Source organism: Eurosta solidaginis, chromosome 5, assembly GCF_040869045.1.
Source record: "Eurosta solidaginis isolate ZX-2024a chromosome 5, ASM4086904v1, whole genome shotgun sequence".
Lineage (NCBI taxonomy): Eukaryota > Metazoa > Arthropoda > Insecta > Diptera > Tephritidae > Eurosta > Eurosta solidaginis.
This window is the reverse complement of record NC_090323.1, coordinates 77076184-77098002: the sequence shown is the minus strand read 5'-3', so window position 1 is coordinate 77098002 and position 21819 is coordinate 77076184. Positions and strand designations below refer to the sequence as shown.

The 21819-nt window shown below is 35.9% G+C and overlaps 1 protein-coding gene and 1 long non-coding RNA gene across 8 annotated transcripts in view; one reads left to right on the top strand and one right to left on the bottom strand.

The window, feature by feature from the left end:
• Positions 1-665: 665 nt before the first annotated feature.
• The window catches only part of LOC137253063 (protein transport protein Sec24C-like), a 584014-nt gene continuing 562860 nt past the window's right edge, over positions 666-21819 (bottom strand). Inside the window, exons 1-6 of one of the 7 annotated variants that reach the window (XM_067789382.1) lie at positions 6340-6427; positions 5679-6277; positions 5280-5620; positions 4944-5226; positions 4720-4884; positions 666-4664 (exon numbers count right to left, since the gene is read on the bottom strand). In XM_067789382.1, the coding sequence (XP_067645483.1) occupies positions 5523-5620; positions 5679-5874 (294 nt within the window). In that variant the 5' untranslated portion in view covers positions 5875-6277; positions 6340-6427 and the 3' untranslated portion in view covers positions 666-4664; positions 4720-4884; positions 4944-5226; positions 5280-5522. Of the gene's footprint in view, positions 4665-4719; positions 4885-4943; positions 5227-5279; positions 5621-5678; positions 6428-21819 lie in introns of those variants that run through there. The other 6 variants (XM_067789383.1, XR_010953708.1, XR_010953705.1 and 3 more) reach the window with 6 other exon arrangements.
• On the top strand, positions 1361-6902 carry LOC137253064 (uncharacterized). The gene is made up of 3 exons (XR_010953709.1): positions 1361-2468; positions 5294-5839; positions 6249-6902. It is a non-coding gene; the product is annotated as an uncharacterized lncRNA (long non-coding RNA).

The window sequence follows — 21819 nt, the reverse complement described above, 5'->3', positions numbered from 1 at the left end:
AAACCTAATCACGCCATGCAAAAATGACTATGAATATAACCGCTGCAGAAAGTCACAATGACCGTAAAATGACTAGTAAAATGACGTGGAGCGTTTTTGCAGGGTAGTTGAACCATGATGTGAGCATAGCACTGTTCTGCTCACACACGGCACAATGCTCGTCAAATGGCGGTCATTTCTTCAGTCATTTCACTCTACATTTTCGAGTCTTTTGACAATAAAGTTTACTGCGGTTTTACCATTTATATAACCGCCATATAACTTGAATTTTACCTGCCGATTTACTTTACCTGGAGCAGCCACATGAATCAAAGAGGATAAATACAATAAGAGCCGTCACTCGTTATTTTTTTGGCATTTACTCGATGTATACTGAGAGGTAGTCGCTACTTTTTTTTGGGCGAGATGTTTATAAATTTTAGTGGGGTATTTGTGTTTATTTTTCGACTGTATTTAATTAATTTCTTTAATTCTCTTTCCAAAAATCACAGTTGCACAAGGGGCCTACACGGCATGGATAAATGCGAGACAATTAAAAATGTCCCTCGCAGAAAACATTCGGCATCAATTTTTTCAATTTCCAGCGTGATACTCGCCACAAAATAACGAGTGACGGCTCTTATTGTATTTATCCTCTTTGCATGAATAAAATATCAACCAAAAAATTTAATTTTCAATATTTATTTTTAATTATAACAACCAAACATAACATATAATATAAGCATTTATCTGGTTTTGCATCTTGGAGCCTCATATGTACGTGAATTTGCAACTTAAATTAATAAGTTTAATATAAAAAAGAAGTAAGTACTTTAATAATAACATAAAAAATATATTAATTGCTTTGAGCTATATTGCTGCAGCAGCTAACTTTATATTTGGACAATTCAGAAGTGTGTTATATTCATTTAAATTTGAGTTGTTTCCATGGTTTCGAATAAAAAATTTGATTATTTGAATCAATTTAAGTCTACAACCTAAAGCTAAGTAGAAATTTAGATTAGATTTACTCTTTTTTCAGATCAAGAATATTAAAAGGTGTCGTGGAATCCAATTGCTGTCGTAATTGAATTTGAAAGTAATAAAGTAAAGTATGAACTTAGAAATGTAGGACTAGTAATTGAGTTAGACTTATTATTGTTCTAAATCTAATCATTCAAGCAATATATCTGCAACCCTTAACAGGAGTATTGATTGGTTTCAAGTCTAATTCCGACAGCAATCGGATCACGACATACCTTATTATAAATTTACATGAAATTGTAACTTAAATTAATACAGTTGATATAAAGAAAAGTAATTATTTTAATAATAAATAAACTCGCCTTATTGGTTTTTGTTTTCCAATTGAAATCTTTTCCAAGCGAACAGAAAATAATTTTAAGCTTTAGAAAAAATTACAATTATTTGAATAATCTACAACTTAAAGCAAGGTAGAAATTCAGATTAGATTTTCTCTTTTTTTCAGATCAAGAATATTCAAAGGTGTCGTGGAATCCGATTGCTGTCGTAATTGATGAACTTAAAAATGTACGACTAGTAATTGAGTCAGACTTATTATTGTTCTAAATCTAATCATTCAAGCAATAATTCTGCAACCCTTAGCAGGAGCATTGATTGGTTTAAAATCTAATTCCGACAGCAATCGTATCACGACATCCCTTATATATTCACATGAAATTGTAGCTTAAATTAATACAGTTCATATAAAAAAGTAGTAAGTACTTTAATAATAAATAAACTCGCTTAATTGGTTTTTGTTTTCCAATTGAAATCTTTTCTAAACGTCTAAACGAGCAGAAAATAATTTTAAGCCTTAGAAAAAACTCCAATTATTTGAATAATCTACAACTTAAAGCTTAGTAGAAATTCAGATTAGGTTTACTTTTTTCAGATCAAGAATATTCAAAGGTGTCGTGGAATCAGATTGCTGTCGTAATTGGTGAACTTAAAAATGTACGACTAGTAATTGAGTCAGACTTATTATTGTTCTAAATCTAATCATTCCAGCATTAATTCTGCAACCCTTAGCAGAAGTATTGATTGGTTTCGAATCTAATTCCAACAGCAATCGTACCACCACATACTTTATTATATATGTTCATGAAATTGTAACTTAAATTAATACAGTTCATATAAAGAAAAGTAAGCATTTTAATAATAAACTCGCTTAACTGGTTTTCGTTTTTCAATTAAAATCTTTTCCAAGCGAACAGAAAATAATTTTAAGCTTTAGAAAAAACTCCAATTATTTGAATAATCTACAACTTAAAGCTTAGTAGAAATTCAGATTAGGTTTACTCCTTTTTCAGATCAAGAATATTCGATTCAAGCAATAATTCTGCAACTCTTAGCAGGAGTATTGATTGGTTTCAAGTCTAATTCCGACAGCAATAGGATCACGTCATACCTTATTATATATGTACATGAATTTGCAACTTAAATTGATACAGTTGATATAAAGAAAAGTAAGTACTTTAATAATAACATAAACTCTCTTAATTGGTTTTTGTTTTCCAATTGAAATCTTTTCCTGTGCAAGCACATCGCTAACCTGTGTTGGCAAAAGATATGATTATACTGTTTTCGATAGATAGTCGGACGAGCCGCTACTCGGCGAAGTAGAGATGACCGTTGTTTCGGTGGCTGCAGTTACAACAGCAGTTTCTAACTTTGCACCATCCGTACAGTGTGATGAATGCTTCACTGCCTTTTCCAATTGCTTGGCGCAGCAAATTTTTGCTGTTTGTAAAGCTCTAGCTGTAATGCAAATATATAGATGGGTTAAAGTGGTTTTCGTATGTTGGTCAACAACTCGCCCTATACCATCATCACAGCCTTCTCATCGATTTTGAATATGTGTACTGTTTCAGTATTCAGACCCAGTTCGTTTGGTGCAATATTTTTGATTTGATGAATATGTATACTATCCGTTAGGCAGACAATTAAGTGCGTTCGGCTCATTCATATACTGTGGGTATTTGAGCCGTAGACGCAATGGCAGATTTGATTCTTTTTGAAGTGTAACATTTGTAAACAGTTGGGTTTCTCTGCTGTCACCATCACCACTAGAGAGCTATTGAAGAAACGCTCGACCAAGATAATATGCTGCGATTTACGCGCATAGATTTCTTCCACATATTTACCATCCAATACCGATATGGAACTGTAGAGGAAGAAACATTTTATAAAATTTAATAAAATCAAAAAATGATAGTTGTGCTAAAATGGGGTAACGTATTGTATGTTAAAGTATAGCGAAGTCTCAGCGGCTTTGTCCTGGTCAAAATAGAGTTTGAATATGTTTTATTCTTCATTCTTAGAAACATGTACGAAGGTACCTGGTAAGATAATAAAAATCCTTTGCAATAACTTAAAAAAACTCATATTCAAACTTCTGCTTAACTTCTACATATCAATAGCTACCTTTACCACCAGTAGTCACTATTGCTTCTACGCCTATGCGCCTATGCTATTGTTTCCTACATCGATGAGCTTTGTAATAAAAAAAAACAGCTATCTCCCCAATCACTCCAGTTTTGTCGCCTCGCGAAACCTGATATTGTCACCAACCAAATCATCGGTGACCTTATTTAAAACATGGCCGCGCCAAATGTCGACCATATGACATTACCCAGAGCTGTAACAAATATTTAATATAATTCGATAAATCGGCAGTACTTGGGGTAAATATAAATAGAAGTTTGCATGGTACGCGTCTCCGATATGGTCGCCAAGCCTAAAGGACTGGAAGAAAATACAGGCCTGCCAAAATGCTGCCCCCAAAACCGCTACGGGCTGCCTTCTTCTCGGAACACCACCTGCACAATGAAGCGAGAAAACTTCCAATAAGGGAAAGAAATGAAATGCTATCCAGACAGTTTCTATAGAATACCCAGAAACTTGGGCATCCCAACAGACATCTGATTGTTGATCAAACACCGGTTAGGGGCTTAAATAGTCATCTCCGTAAGCATTATGAGGAAATACGACACCTGAGAGCTCAGCCGTACGAAGCAAAAAAACACAAGCAGGTCCTCAGTGAACTCCACAAACAGGCGTCGGACCTTTATGCTAGGAATTGCCCGGGGAATCCAGTACTTAAAGAACAGTACCCAAAACTTGCGGAAGAGGACCGCATACTCCCCAGGGAAAAGCTAGTCACTCTAGCTCAACTTCGTTCTGGATACTGTAAAAGGTTAAACTCTTACCTATCCAGAATCAACCGCAAAAACAAAATGTATGCCCCTCTTGCAACGAGTCTCCACATGACACCAACCATCTCTTTAATTGTAATGTGGAACCAACGCCTCTAACACCCCTTTCATTATGCTCCACCCCTGTTCAAACAGCAAGTTTCTTTGGACTCCCGTTAGAGGATATTGATGACAATTTGTGATCGGTCGCACCTATTAGGTGGGGCGAAGCACTGCTACAACAACAACAACCATCTCGGGAACGATTAATATCATGACTTTAAACCTTCTAAGCCATCCCGCCCGACCCCCTATTTCCACAAGGAACTTGGGGTCGCCATTACACATTACACTGAACGAGTCCGCCGCACAATCATTATAGCATCATGTAACGAAGCTCAGTTTCTTCCAAAAATTGTTCGGCACCGCCACGTAAAATCAATGTATATGTTCTAGCATTAACGCAACCTTTATATAATTATAAACTATGAAAATAAAATTAATCTCAAACCCACTATCAAACCTTGGAAAATGTTGAAACGTTCACCACCAACCTGACGTTCTTCAAAGTAATCACAAAAACACTTGAATTAATATCATTAGCTGTAGTCATAACAGCTTTCATTCTACGTTTCCAATCTTCTTCTGGTACATGAACAGCACAGAACATATCACGATCTGCAAAATACTGTGTAGCAACATCACCAATTGGTAGTTTAGAAAACACAACATTGGCGCCTTACTTACCTAGTTTATTGTACAGGAGACGCCATTCAGCATCAACAATTTTCCGATACTATTGGACATTGGAGGACATTGCTGTGGCAGAGCATTTTTCCAATAAAGCACTTTGTTGTTCCTTTGATTGGCGCTTCGACATGTATAGCCATGTCATATTTTATCATGTATAATTGTAATGCTTTACGTATAGCTTTAATGATGATACGTGCATGCACGCCTTCCTCAATGGCTTAACTTGTTTTAAGATTTCACATGCTTAAAATACTACTGAAGTGGTGCCATCGCCGACCTGATAAGAGAAACATTTTTGTTCTACACATTCTAATATAACAAAAAACTTACCTCATCATTTTTAGATTTGGCGATATCTACTAGAGTTTTACGGCTGGATTCACAATATCCAATAGTTTCATAATGGGTGCCCCATCATTTGAAAATGTGGCCTTACCACTGGAATCAACAATATGCTTTTCCATACTACGTGAACCCAATGTAGTGCGTACAGCGTCCACAATTGAATGCGAGGCATTGGTGTTGGATATGAGTTGAGGTTTACCTTGAGAGTTATCGGTACCCAAACATTTTTTACACAAATACTCTTGTACCCAATACAAGTTCAGGACGTTCATATTTATCGACACGCTGTCCGGTGTGGCCCAAATGTTGGAAATATGCAGTTGGCACTGTTGAGAAAAAATATGGATCAATGAACACAAGTAAAAGTGAAAGATTTTTTTTTACCATCTCTTGTTACTTTACACATTAGACATTGGAAACGACGACCAGCATCTACAAGTTGCATATGAGCCTTGCAACGATTACATCTAATTGCACCCAATTCACGAAAATTTACAATGTGTGGCTCATATTCACCCTCAACGGTGCGTGCCATTGGTGAGACGGTAAGTGTAAAGGCTCCATTACTGATACTTATCATAGACTTGACTTGGCTTGAGAACTGTCACTTACAGTTCTGTTAAATGAACATTGCATGTTACTGATTACTCAAAACTTAGCAACACTTAACTTGACTTAGAAGTCTGTTGAATTTTGATTTTCTATGTAAGTTCTAAGTGACGTTTACATTTTGAGATGCCATTTGTTTGTTTCCATTTCATTTTGACATTTTGTCATACAAATTGACATTTATTTAAAAATTAATTTCAACACTGATTATGATGCCAGATTGTATGCGCCAAGTAGAGTATAATCGTGGCTAAGTTGCCAAGTTTACGCCAAGTCAAGTCAAGTCTATGCTAAGTATCAGTAATGGAGCCTTAATGGACAAAGCTGCTGTTTTTAATAAATCAGCTGTTGCAGGTATGCAATACAAAGACGACCTGCAAAGAAGAAAACATTAATTTCGATTATCGATACCTAACGTAACGTGGCGAGGAGTTACTTTGATCTTCTACCACATATTTTGCGGTCACCAATTGTGGTAATAAACCCTGTTCATTAGTAATAAAAGCACCACCAGCGCTATTTTGATTTTCAATGATAACGCTTATCGGATTTGGCATCTGATCGGGATCTAAACGGCGTTGGGCTACTGTTGCGGCTGTTGATATTTACCAGTAACAGGTGCAGGTGGTTGCTAAAGAAAATAACACAAAAATAATCATCAGCAAATTTGTAAATTATTAGTTGTATTAGCATACATTATAAACTGGACGTCCGGACGTGTCCGGGTATTGGGGGTTGACCCGGCTTGGGGGGTTGACTGAGCATTGGCGTCTGTCCAGGTTGTTGGTGGCATCATTCGACCCATGTAACCACGTGGTGCACCTGGTTGTTGTAGAGGATAACCTGGCCTGTTGAGGTTTTCCATTTGTGCTCGATTTCCAGGCAACGAAACGAGACGTGCACGAAGTGCAACAATTGTTTTCTGGAAAAATATTAGATTTTGTAATATTGTACAACTACAAAGATAAATACATATTAAATTCACTTGCCAAACACTTACATCCAACATCGCTAAGTTATTTTAATTTAATTTAGTTTAAGGCTCCAAAATTATCACAGGCCTGCAGCTCAATTCGCAGAAAATGGCGGACTCGCTGAATATTTCTTTCCACACGAAAATGACATATTTCACAATACCTATGAATATAGTAGGTGCGAGAGAGCACGATACATTGTGGCAAAGCTAAATTTGTCAACATGCTATTTCATTTGGAGAATTTTTCATTCCAAATCATCACCCCTGTCAAAAATTCGTGTGGGTGTGTGCGTTTTTGGTCACACGATTTTTGCAGGGTAGCCTTTTGTAGCAATATAGGAGTATTACATATATGAGATTCACAAATAACACACAGAAGATTGTGCTTCACGAGTTCAAAATTGGCTTAGTTCTGCGCAACTACGTCACACTTGACTGTTTCAGCGAATGAAAGAAAGAGAGAAAAAAACAAGAGCTAACGGAAAATGACGTAAAAATTGCCTATAAAAACAGCTGAACTAATGTTTACATGCGCAATGCGCTACCTTCTATTTCCATCATGGTACAGATTCATGATGGAATTGTGTGTGATTTCCCAGCAAAAATGTACCCGTAAATTGAACAGTAAAATGACTAATATCTGTGTCGATGGAACACGTAAATCGGTAAGTAGCATTTGTACAGGGCGTTGGGCCCTTTTGTGACCAGTCCATTCCGTCGTAGCTATTTATCTGATTGTCCAACATATGCGGTATTAGGTTATCGAAATGTAAACAAACTATAGTGCTGTACTGTTCTTACATTCAAGTTATGGTAGTAATTTTTTAAGTTATATACCTGTAACTTTACGAGTATTTTTCAGGCATGCTTAACCAACGAACCGATATCATTTCGTTACGATAATTAACGTTAATAAACGAAACAAAGTAATTTCGTTCCGTTTATTAACGTTAAGAACGTCAAATCAACGAAATGATTTTGTTTCGTTTTCTGCCATATCAAACCGAAATCAAATCGTGTATGTTGATTATTAATTTAAAACTATGCTGGAAAAGCTGATTGATGGCGGAGTCATTAAAGGTGAAAGCATTAGCCAAGCTGATTGCAACTTTTCTCATGAATTTTGACAGTACAAACATTTCTTAGAGTATTTTTGACATAACCACCAAAGAATTACACAGGCAAATTACATGGAGTTTGTGTGTGTACGTCCGCTCGCGATTACCACCTTACGGCTTCACCATGGCTATAGCATTGCCATCACAATTAAAACATAAAGTATCACGTTTTTCTTAACGTTTTTAACGTTAACGAAAGCTTTTCGTTTCAGTTAAAAATGAGATACAATTTATCTTGATAATTTCTTTATCGATAAAATTTCGAAGTGTTTCAACGGAAACGGTGGAAATTTTTTGATAAACGATTAGCTTAACGTTAAGGTGCATCCCTGGTATTTTTCAGTATTTTTACGTTAATATGACCGTTTTTTACTTGGATTATACTACTATATAAATAAAACATTTCTTTAATTCAAATCCATTAACATTTCTTTTATTCAACATTTGTTACGGTCTGCTCCTACGGTCTACGGCTACGATCCACTTGGGAGCGTGTTCACGCGAACACACCTAGTGATGTGGCGAAAGTTGCGATAAAAAGTATCAAAAAAGAAGGGAACAGACAGACCGCCCATCACTAGCGAAAAAATTGCATGCGTTTCCGGGCTTAGAAACGAGAAAGGTGGAAAAGTTTTTGTGAAGCTAGAAATATAGAAGACATCTATATTTCCTTTTTGCTTCACGACAACGCAAACGAAGAAATATTAGAAAAGCTACATGCACCGAAACAAATAAATAAAAGAAGCGACATTTAAAGCCGACGGCAGTGAAAAACCTATTAATTGCACACTGCTTGCCGTTTAACTGAGTCCCACATTCTTATCGACCAACTACCCGGCCAGCACATTGGTAAAATAAGTGTTGTGAATAATTTTACGCCCTTTAATTGTGGCGAAGCTTTTAACCAGTATCGAACAGTTCGGAATCTTCCGTTTTTTTGCAATTTCCTGCGGACCAAAAAGGACATTTAAGGAACATTTAACGAATCTTGCTGATACGACAGCATCGACAAGTCCGAATCCAAATAACAACCCTTTAGTAGTACAGGGTCAAGCGAATTACTAGAAGACTTAAACCAACACCTCCGCCTCCAGGGCCAGCAGTACGCTGCAGCGTAATACAACGAACACCCAATTAGCACCAAGTCATTCAGGTCATAAAAGTCAACACGAAGTTTTTATTGTCACCAGGTTCACTCGATCACCTCGAACCACGAGCGCAACAACCAGGCGGTACCACCGACCCCAATACTACTAGCGCATCCTTATTAGCTGCGTTCATACGGGCTATAACAATACTAGCACAACCCTTATCAGCTACGACCAGATGGGCTACAATAAACCAGCTACAATGACAATCACAGGGCAGCGAATATAGGCCTGCGGCCAGTCCAATTGCGATAACGAACATCAGCGGTTAAGCGGTGAGTTCGTTCCAATACTGAACTAAAATTATGTATTTGTAGCCTTAACCTTGTCTTTTAAAATTATATTTTTGACTCCGCAACATTATATAATGTCAATATACCAACATACTCAAGTTTAAGGCTATCACCCTAGTGTAGAATTAAAGCGAATGTGAATATGAATGCAATATGCACAATGACCAAAGGAAATGAAAAGTTTAGAAAAAAAAATTTTTTTACCCAACAAAAAAACAAAGCATATTTTAATGGTCATAGGTGTGCAATTTATACTGCCTGTGAAACAAAAAAAAAGCGTTTCAGGTAGAATTTTACCATTAGATTTTTTTAATTGATGCAATCGTTGCGAATATGATTTTGGAATGAGCAAAAGTGTTGATATTGTTTCGGTAAGGAATAAAGTTTTATTGGTAATTCAAGTTCAGTTGCATTATCAGCTAAAATGCATTAAATCTATATTAAGAGACGCAAATAACAAGTAATGCGGATTAGCTTGCATTATCAAAACAAAAACTTCTTTTGTATACATTTTTTTTGTTGACTAAGTTGAACTAAGCCCGAAACAATAACAATCCTGACTGTTACATGTAAAACAGTTTACGTTTCACTTGTACAAGTAAAACGATCTCATTAATTGTACTATAAGTTTAAAAGGTTCATGCTTTACCTGAACCTGTAAAATAATTTCGTTGAGTTCACAATAAATTTAAAAGTTCACGTTCCACCTGAACAGGTGTATGACTCCCGTAATTTTTCCATGAATTTAAAAGCATACGTTTTACTTGAACTTATGAAACAATATTTTTTTTGAGGGGTAGGATTTACCCCAAGTTTAGTTCTAGTTGCGTTTATAATAAATTTCCTAGTGCATATTACATATTAGTGTCATTATACTATGTGTAATACCAAATCGATGTTCTGTTAAACTCAAAGTAAATCTAATACAACAACCTATTAATTTTGTAAGGGGCCCCAATTATCAGAAGTTGTATCCAAACTGTACAGCCCTAAGATAGATTTGTGAAAAAAAGAGAAAAGGGCATTTAACCAAATTTCTACAAAAAAAAAAGATTTTTTTTATTACATATATAGTATAGTAGATTATAAAACAAACCAATTATTATTACTTTCAATGAACCGTCGCAAAACGCGGCTCACAATAAATTTTTCTAAAAGCTTACAAAAAAGAATAGAGTTCCTCTTCAATTAGGCACGCATTTTCGATTGCTATATTTTTTTTATAAAATTATTTATAAGCTTACCCATATTCAAAACCCTTGCAGTAAGAACAGAAAAAGAAAGCTATGTTAGTAATAATGAATATTGAATAAATTTGTTAACAATAAGGGAATGCTGGCATCATTATTGATTTAGAAGGCACGTAGGGTGAACAGGTAAGGGGCCACCGAAAATTAGGTGCGTCGGTGGCCATGGTTATTTGAGGGTGGGCATAGCACCGGGCGTCGCAACACCACCCGCGGCGCCCCTATATATATTCGGCCCTTTTTGTTTATTTTCCTAGTGGCTCTTTTATTTTATTTTCAGCAGTTTTTTTTGAATTTTGATCTCAGAGTAGTAACCGGTCATGTCCGGTTCGGCAATTTTTTTTGCGTCAGTTTTTTTTTTTGAATTTTTTTGAATTTAGATTTTGAATGCCAACGGTCTGTCCGTGACATCCGGTTCGGCCGGATGTTGTTTTATTTTGAATTTCAAGCGTTTTGAGTCGGTCTCTGCGTTTTTTGACAGCTAGTTTTGATAGGCATGATAGGAACTTTTTTTCTGTTTATGGCGCAGGAACAGTAAGGTTGGCAAGGACCCGCCCCAGCCGACAATGACTAGCCACTGTGCACCACAAAATCATGCCGACCGCCTTCCTTACTGCTTCCATAACACATTTTTATAATATATTAGATTATTTATAATAGTTGTAAATTATTAACTATAAGTCTTAAGGAAGGAATAGTTTTTCAGTCGTGTTGGTGAGCCATAAATACAAATTGTATTGTATGTGATTGTATGCATACAAAGTTAAGGGAAACTTAAATAAATTAATTAATGATATAGAAAACAAAAGAGAACAGAACTGTTCGTTGCAGTAAACGGTCAAATCGCGAGTAGGCAATTCACAATTTGAGTAAGTTGACTTGTAATTCGCCAATTTTAATACTATACCTTTTTATTTTAGTTCAGAAAGCTGCAATTGAGGTTCGAAAGTTACAACTGAAGTTCAAAAATTTCAATTCAAGTTCAGAAAATTTAAATTCAAGCTCAGAATTTCTGTTTGTAGTTCAGAAAATTATAATTGAACTTAAATTGTAATTTTCTGAACTTCAGTTGTAATTTGCTGAACTGCAGTTGAAATTCTTGAGTTTCAATTATAATTTACTGAACTTCTATTGAAAATTGTGAACTTCAATTCTAATTTTTTTGGACTTCAATTAAAATTCCCGAGCTTTCAGAACTTCAATTGCAACTTTCAAATTTTTTTTTACATAAAATGAACAATTTAACATTTTTTATGACAGTTAAAGTGGTGAATTGCCTACAAGAGGCTTGCAACCACTTGCATTCATGTTGGCGCTTCTCTATATCATTAATATAACAATATCTTAATTTCATTAATAGACAAATATAAATTTTTTTCCTTTACATTTTAGAACTGTGTATAAAAATATGTAATTTTATATATCGAAACCTAAACCAAAAAGTATTGCAACTCATAATCAGAGAAGCTTTGTGTTGAATATTGATTTATAACACAAACCAGGCTAAACGATAAGGTTAACTACCAAAAAAATATAAGTTATTTTACGATGCTTTCATGGATCGATTTACACTTAAATACCGATTTAATTTTTTTTAGTTTAAAATGCGATATATACATTCAGTGGAATAATTTTAGATTGAGGGCACTTCATACAATTTTCCTTCTTCGTGATTTTGAATTAATAAACGTAGGTAATCTTAGTAATTTTTTGTTTTGAATTATGGGATTACAATATTTATAAGGACCATTTAGTTCATGGTATTGGTACTGTCAATTAAATTCATCAGCAATTACTTATATTCAAAATATTTTCTGTTATACATCTCTTTTATAAATTTTGGTTAAAAATTATTGACAAATTCGTTGCAATGAAATTGCTTTAAAAAGCTTTGCAAACTTTACGAGATTGTTGAATATTATTTTAATTAGAGCATAAAAAGCTTCGAATAGTAACGTAGGAAAAAACTTAGAATTATTTCAGTTAAGTTCATCACAAATATTTATATTCAAAATACTTTTTTGTTATACATCTAGTTTATAAATTTTGTTTAAAAATTATTGACAAATTCGTTGCAATTAAATTGCTTTAAAAATCTTTGCAAACTTTACGAGATTGTTGAATATTATTTTAATTAGAGCATAAAAAGCTTAGAATAGTAACGTAGGAAAAAACTTAGAATTATTTCGGTTAAGTTCATCACAAATATTTATATTCAAAATACTTTTTTGTTATACATCTAGTTTATAAATTTTGGTTAAAAATTATTGACAAATTCGTTGGCAATTAAATTGCTTTAAAAATCTTTGCAAACTTTCCGAGATTGTTGAACATTATTTTAATTAGAGCAAAAAAAGCTTAGAATAGTAACGTAGGAAAAAACTTAGAATTATTTCAGTTAAGTTCATTACAAATATTTATATTCAAAATACTTTTTTGTTATACATCTAGTTTATAAATTTTGGTTAAAAATTATTGACAAATTCGTTACAATTAAATTGCTTTAAAATTCTTTGCAAACTTTACGAGATTGTGGAATATTATTTTAATTACAGCATAAAAAGCTTAGATTAGTAACGTAGGAAAAAACTTAGAAATATTAGATTCTTAGATACTTTTTCACCAAGATTATTTCAGTGTGTGTTGTTCGTTTGTTGTACAAATTCGTTGCATATTAATTTTCAGATAAATAATACTCAAAGGTGTCGTGGCATCGTCTTGTTGGTCAATCGCGCGACGCAATATCCAGTGATGGGAATTGACATTCATTATAAAGTAGCGAAGGCACGGTCCTGCGCAAACACATCGCCAACCTGTTTTGGCAAAAGATATGCTGAACTGTAGAGGAAGAAACATTTTTAAAATTTAATAAAATCAAAAATGATAGTTGTGCTAAAAAGGGGTAAAGTATTGTATGTTGAAGTATAGCAAAGTCTCAGCGGCATTGTCCTGGTGAAAATTGAATTTGAATAGGTCTCATTCTTCATTCTCAGAAACATTTACAAAGGTATCTCGTAAGATATTAAAAATCCTCAACGCTTTTTGCAATAACTTCAAAAAAACTCACATTTAAACCGGTGTCATATCCGTACTTCTGTTTAAATTGTACATATCAATAGCTATCTTCACACCAGAAGGAGTCACTATTGTTTCCTGCACCATATGGTCGCCAAGCCTAAGGATTACCCACTGGAAGAAGCTACAGGCCTCCCAAAATACTGCCCTCAGAACCGCCACGGGTTGTCTCCTTATGTCCCCAGAACACCATCTACATAATGAGGCGAGAATACTTCCAATAGGTGAAAGAAATGAAATGCTAACCAACAGACATCTAATTGATGAGCCAACACCGCCCAGGGTCTTAAGGAGTCACCCCCGTAAGCACTATGAGGAAATACGGCACCTGAGAACACAGCCGTATGAAGCCATAAAACATAAGCAGGTCCTTGGTGAACTCCATAAACAGGCGTCGGACCTCTATGTCAGGAATTGCTCGATGAATTCAGTACTCAAAGAACAATACCCTAAAATTGCAGAACAGGAAAGCACGCTCCCTAGGGAAACGCGAGTTACTCTAGTCCAACTTCGATCTGGATACTGTAACAAGTTAAACTCTTACCTATCCAGAATCAACCCCGACATACAAAATGTCCCTTGCAATGTGTCCCCACATGACACCAACCATCTCTTCAATTGTAATGTGTTGAAACAGCAAGTTTCCCCGGACTCCCGTTGGAGGACATTGATGACAATTTGTGATTGGTCAGACCTATTGGATGGGACGAAGCACTGCTACAACAACAACATCAGAAGGCACTCGAAGACGATGCCTCAAAACTAACAACCAAAAGCAATAATTATCATTTCACTGAGATAAATTTTACAGTTTTTTCTTCCGTAGTTGGACACAATCTTTTCATAATATTACTTAACAATTTAAGATTAGACATTTTTTTCAAGTTGTATTTTGACTTACCAGTAACAATAGAATCATGTTTAATTGTACGCTGCACAATCATTGTACCATCATGTAACGAAGCTTAGTTTCTTCCAAAAATTGTTCGGCACTGCCACGTAAAATCAATGTACATATTCTAGCATTAACGCAACTTTTAAATAATTATAAACTATAAAAATAAAATGAATGTCAAACCCACTATCAAACCTTGGAAAATGTTGAAATGTTCACCACCAACTTGACTTTCTTCAACACATTAACCCAAAACACTTGAATTAATATCATTAGCTGTAGTCATAACAGCACCACCACAAGCTTTCATTGTACATTTCAAATCTTCTTCTGGTACACTAACAATACTGTGTACCAGCAATACTGTGTACCAGCAGTTGAAGCAAATAATGTTAATCTAAGTTAAATTACCCTGTATATAAAATTAGCAAGTAAATGACACTGAAATGTGTATATGTATATACATCATACTTTTCGGCCCATGCCGTTACACTCTGTTTTTTTCTACATACAATATATTTTGCAAATCAGCTATGCAGCGCGCTGTTAATAATCTTTTAGTATTTTTGCTTTTGCTAAGTCAGCTAAATAAAAGTCTTTTGTAAAACAGGAATAATTACTAAGTAAGAAATAAACAGCCACTTCAAACGGACTAAGCAATCTTCTTTTTCTTTTTCTTGCCGAGAAAATACTGTAACAGGTTATGGGTACCAGTTTACGCAAGTTATAGAAACAAGAAAAGGAAAACCTAGCTGTATAGCTGCATCAGTCTTGAGTTTTTGCTTTTCTTTTTGATTTTTAAGATTCTATTATTTTGACTTTTCTCACCTTCTTAGAGAAAAGCCCTTCGGCAATTTGGAAAATAATAATATCACAAATTTTCGTAGTTTTCTATGCCTATCTTAAATTTAATTTTAATAATAGTTCTTAATCATTTTAACTAAACCTCTTCAATTATTTAATTTTTCATCAAGCGAAATTTTTTTTGTGTTTTAAACAGCGCTAGAATGTTATAATAAATGTTTTATTATCAAAAACTTAAATCAATTAAATTTTCTTGGTACTTATCATTTTATTTTGGCGTGTTCACGCAATTCCTGTTATTCATATAAAACTTAAGTGCAAATAATCACCCAAAATTTCAAATGGCCTGCACTTCTTTAAATTACTCTAATTAGTAGGATTGCTCGAACTATTCGATCAAATTCGCTTCGACTAATTTGAAAGTACGGATACTCGCACCCAACAACATTAAACCAATGAAATGGAGAAAAAAAATGTTCTACTTGTTGGATTATTAGTACTTTAGGGGTAGGTGTTAGTATTTATGGTTATGTATTAGTATTCATGTATTAAATGCTACTAATTAAATAAAATTAATGCATGTATCGGTGTTGTCACTACGAATGTGTATGTAAGCTGGGTAAATCCACGTAAATTTGACCAATGGGTGGTATATTTAGTGCTTCCGTTAGCTTCTTTTATAGCTGTACATTAGATTGTGCGACCCAAAAAAAAATTCGCGGCTCCCCCTTATTCTTTTCTTTAATTTTTTTTTTAAGTCTTAACCGTGTCGCAAAACTATGACACTACTTATATGGTATGTTATATCTATCCTACCGTGTACGTTAAATAATTATCTTATTTAAGGGCTTACTAATGCCAATCTCACACAGAGGCTTAATGAAATAATTAGTCCAGTTTCTACATTAGAGCCCTAATCGAGTTAAATCTTCCATACAAACCTCGGTGCTTCGCATATTATCGTCAATGTAAGAAATAACAATTACGATTAAATTGGTTGCAATAATTTACGAAAATAGAAGCCGCGAGAAAAATTAAATTTTAATTTTCGCTGCATTCGCTGCCAAAGTCAATATGGATTTCTCGAAAATAAGCACATACTTGGTTAGGTGCAACGCCTATGGTTAGTTGCGCATGCATTTTATCTTGATGTATTTATAGTTAAGAAAGAAACGCTGCTTTCCATTTTAACAATTTCTGGTAAAAACCAAATATTTTTCCTTTTGTTCGCTTAATGAAGCAAAAGGTCCGGTATGAAAAGGGAAACTTAATTATTTCATTAATTAGAATTGTGATTCGATTAAGTTCCTGCGTGAAAACGGTATAGGTCCCAGCTCTGAATTGTACAAACTTTCTTTTTAAAAAACCGATTAAAAGAAAACAAATGATGACATATTTTAATCTGAAGTAATGTAAATCTGTAGTTCGCTAACTTTAGACAAGTATAAGTATAAAGGGTCTTAAGAATTGTATTGAAAAAAAAAAGAATTTTCTTTTTATTTAAAGTGCGCATCACAATGTATATACGAAATCGTATGCACACCACAACCTTTTCCAAAAAGGTAAATCAAAAGATTCCATTGAATGCATACGTCTGGTATAGGCCAATTTATTGCCAATGAATTACAAATAGCAGCACTATACTAATGACATGATAACTTGGAGTGCAAAAAACTGCCTTTTTTATAGTTAAAATTAAGAAATTAAACTAGAAAGCTCGGTGCGGATGTAAAGAAATACTTGTCTAAAGAAAGGTTGCTAACATCTCAATAGAGCAATTAAATTAAATCACAAATGCATTATGTTTAAGCGGAAATTGTCTAATTGTGTTGTAGCCTTAAGTTTAAATATGTTTGTATATTAATATTTCTATGTTGTTGCAGAGTCGAAAGTGAAGAAAATTAAGAGTACAAATACGTATATTTGTCCGTATCCGGAACGAACTCACCGCTTTAAATGTAGTTGTTGGTTGTCGTAGTCGGGATTTGCATCAGGCCTATGTCAGTCGGCCCTGCTGTTGTTGTTGCTGTTGGTAGTTGCTTTAGTTGGGTGTTGCAGCAGGCCTATGTCAGTCGGCCCTGCTGTTGTTGTTGTAGCTGGTTGACTGGCGCTATGCTGGTGGTTGCGCTCGTGCTTGGAGCTGGTAGTAGTAGTTGCGCGTTTGGTCGACTGGCGCTATGCTGGTGGTGCGCGCGGTTTTGTTGGTGCTATTGGTGGTAGTTGCGCTCATGCTTGGCGCTGGTAGTAGTAGTTGCGCGTTTGGTTGACTGCCGCTAGGCTGGTGGTTGCGCGCGGTGTTGCACGCGATGATGGTGGCAGCGCGCGGTTTCGTTGGCGCTATTGGTGGTGGTTGCGCTCGTGCTTGGCGCTGGTAGTAGTAGTTGCGCGTTTGGTGGCGCGGCGCGGTTGCTGAGTTTATCGCGCGGGCGGGCGTGCGGCGTTGGTGGTTGCGCAAGGTCGTGGGTCGGCGATTATGGCAGTTTGGGGCGTCAACAGCAATGATTATGTCGTATTGGTTTTGATAGCCAGCACGAGCTTGGGTTGGTTGTTCTATGGGACGAATCCCAATTGATAAATGAGCAACTCAGAAGCAGTTTGGGTAGCTCGTATGCATCTAACATGCTTGAAGAATTCCTTTAGTAATCTGGTCACATGTCCTTGTTGCCGATTAAGGTTACTTAAATAATCACCGAAAATATCATCTGCTGTGCGATCGACCTAGCACCAGTTGTGCAAAATGTTGTTTTATCCGATTTTAATCAAAATAAGCTAATAATACAAGAAAATGATATTCGAAGTTGAACAAGTTGTCTTATCAGCTCGTAGCGGAATACGTGAGTCACATAAAAAAAAATTGTAGTCGCATGCCACTTGTTCGTACAAATCTACATGACCATAGAGGGGCACCATAAATGCGTTGGTCAAATCCGCCAGATCTGCAAAATTGTTTAGCCTCCTCAGCGTGATCTTCGGAGGTGTTTGATTGCTGATTTACTTCGCAATTACTCGCGTAAAATCAAAATTAGCATTCACCTAATTCTACTTAATCTGAGCTAATATCACCACCAAATTTTAATTCGCTTGACACATTAACTGAACATTAATGAGAAGCCCTGGACAAAAAAACCATCCACCTGCACACCGCCGAGAATATTCAACGCACTTTTTTTCTTTTCGTTAACATTTTTGCTCGCAATTTTTCACTGCATTAACCCAAATTTCCGTGTGTTTCTGCACGCATTTTAGATGCGTTTTCGTTAAGAAACTTAACTAAAGTTCACGAAATATATGAAAGGGAATCTTTATGCAACTCGTTACACTTTTTCACCAGTTTAATGGACTATGTGAACTCTTTTTTTCTAAGAAAAATTGCGGACAGCGCCTTTTATCGGTTCTTCAGATTTTTTCCTTCTAAAAAATGGCCGCACACGTAATCGTATTGTAGCAAAATTTTTTCCTCTTCCATTCAGCGATGGAAGAACGCAGTTATCTAACTGTGGCGGCGATTATCGATTGGTTCATTGTTATCGTTAACTCATCCCTACAGCACTATACATGTCGCGTTCCGGTTGTCAAACATTTGTATTGATGTTAGGTGGTTGGAACGTAGAGAAAGCGTAAAACTTTGCAACTTTTGTGTGTTGTGGGAACGTCGTGCGCTAAATTAGGAAAAAATTTTACCACCACGACAGTGGTGAGTACGCGTGTGAACATCCTATGAAGTCATTCCTCGGGGAGAATACTGGGCGATATGTCCCCGACCCCCAAAACGGCCAGACAGGGTAAAAAAAAAATCAAATTTGTAAGTTTTTTAAAAAAAATTATTTTATAAATTTGGAAAAAAAAAATAAAAATTGCCATTACTCCCGGAAGGGGTGTTTCTGGTGGGCATTCGCCCGAACGATTGGTCATTCGACATTATAATTGAAAAAAAAAAAAATTAGTTAAGTCGTAATTTTGGGTATCTCAAAAAAAACTTGTGCGTAAAGCAGTTAAGGGTTAAGAAAAAAGACCTGAATTCACCCCCTTCAACCTATAGTATAGAAGATGGTTTGAAAAAAAAAAAACGGATAAATATATGTAAAGAAAGAACGAAAAAAAATGTTGCGCGAGGGAATAAAAAAAATTCGCGTACACGGGAGGTGATGATGGGAATGCTGACAAGAAGGCAATAGGTCTACAGGGAGAAAAAAAAAGAAAAAAAAAAACACAAACTCATTCATACTTGTCCCTAGTGCTCCCAACCGCAACGCATAAGGGGGTCTTAAGGACCTGCCTCTGGGACTGGTTGGGCCACTAGGGTCAATTTCCTACACACACAGGTTGGTCCCGACACACCCAGCCGCAACGCAGAGGCGGTCTTTGGGGACGCGCTAGTGGGACTTTCTGGGGGTACTGAGGCCTTCCGTCCATTCATCCGGGACACCCCTCCTGCCTCCGCCGCAATGGGTGGAGCGGCTTCAAGGGCCGCTCCGCAGACTGGTGGGACAGGAAGAGGTGCCACTTTGAATCCCAGCTCAACCCGTCACAATCCAGGTGGTATTCTATGGTACCACCTGAGACGTGGTATGAGCTGGGGTCCTACAACTCACACACTCATACCAGACAACACAAATTCGGCTGAAAACTAAAAAAAAATATAAAATTTTAGACAAAAAAAAACCCAATTTAGCGGACAAAATACTTCCAAAGCCGACTACGGACCACATCCGGCAAACTAAAATCCCAATTACAAAAAAAAAATATAAAGTGCGTGCAGCACTGCCTCACCGGGTGAAATAAAAAAAATCCGGAGACTGACGTTAAGTCTCGTGGCTCCGTCAGCTACTGCCCCCGAAGACCGGGTCAGACAACCTGATCCGTTCGACCATCCCACCGCAACGTAGGTGGCAGCTCCTGCGGCTGCTCACTCGGACTGGTGGGATGGTCAACTTCACAAGTTGACCCGACTGACCCCCGCGACCAGCGCCTCGGGTGCCACGTTGGGCGCCATCTGTTATGGATTCGCGTCTTTGATGGAGCAGTAAGGAAGGCAGTCGGCATGATCTGGGGGTGCTCTGTGGCTAGTCATGTCGGCTGGGCGGGGTTCTTGCCAACCTTACTGTTCCTGCGCCATAAAAAAAAAATCCTATCACGCCTATTTAAAAACAAACTGACAAAACAGCGCAGAGCCGACTCAAAACGCTTATAATTTCAAAATAAAACGACATCCGGTTGAACCGGATCCACGGACATACCGTTAAAACATTCAACTTCAAATTCAAAAAAAATAACCGCAAAAAAAATCCACCGAACCGGACATGGCCAGTTACCAACGCTGAAAATAAAAAAAAATGCTAAAAAGGGGAGAAAAGGAAAAAGGGCCTAATCTATATAGGGTGCGCCGCGGTTGTTGTTGCGAAGCCCGGTGCTAGTCCCACCCTCAAAACCATGGCCAACGACGCACCTAATTTTTCGGCGGCCCCTTTCCTGTAAACCCTATGCGCTCTAAATGAATAGAACCATCAGCATTCCCATTTTTACAAAAATTTATTTATAATACGTCTTATGTATATAAAAGAGAATAGAAATTCAATTTACGCTTACTTTAAGCTAAAACAAGTTTTTGCTTTTCTTTTTGATTTTTAAGATTCTATTATTTTGACTTTTCTCACCTTCTTAGAGAAAAGCCTTTCTGCAATTTGGAAAATAATAATACTACAATTTTTCGTAGTTTTCTATGCTTATCTTAAATTTTATTTTAATAATAGTTCTTAATCATTTTAACTAAACCTCTTCAATTATTTAATTTTTCATTAAGCGAAATTTTTTTTTTTGTCTTTTAAACAATGCTAGAATATTATAATAAATGTTTTATTATCAAAAACTTAAATCAATTAAATTTTCTTGGTACTTATCATTTTATTTTGGCGTGTTCACGCAAAAACTTAGAAAAATTCCTGTTATTCCTATACAACTTAAGTGCAAATAATCACCCAAAATTTCAAATGGCCTGCACTTCTTTAAATTACTCTAATTTGTAGGATTGTTCGAACTATTCAATCAAATTCGCTTCGAATAATTTGAAAGAACGGATACTCGCACCCAACTACATTAAACCAATGAAACGGAGAAAAAAAATTGTCTACTTGTTGGATTATTAGTACGTTAGGGGTAGGTGTTAGTATTTATGGTTATGTATTAGTATTCATGTATTAAATGCTACTAATTAAATAAAATCAATGCATGTATCGGTGTTGTCACTACGAATGTGTATGTAAGCTGAGTAAATCCACGTAAATTTGACCAATGGGTGGTATATTGAGTGCTTCCGTTAGCTTCTTTTATAGCTGTACATTATATTGTGCGGCCCAAAAAAAT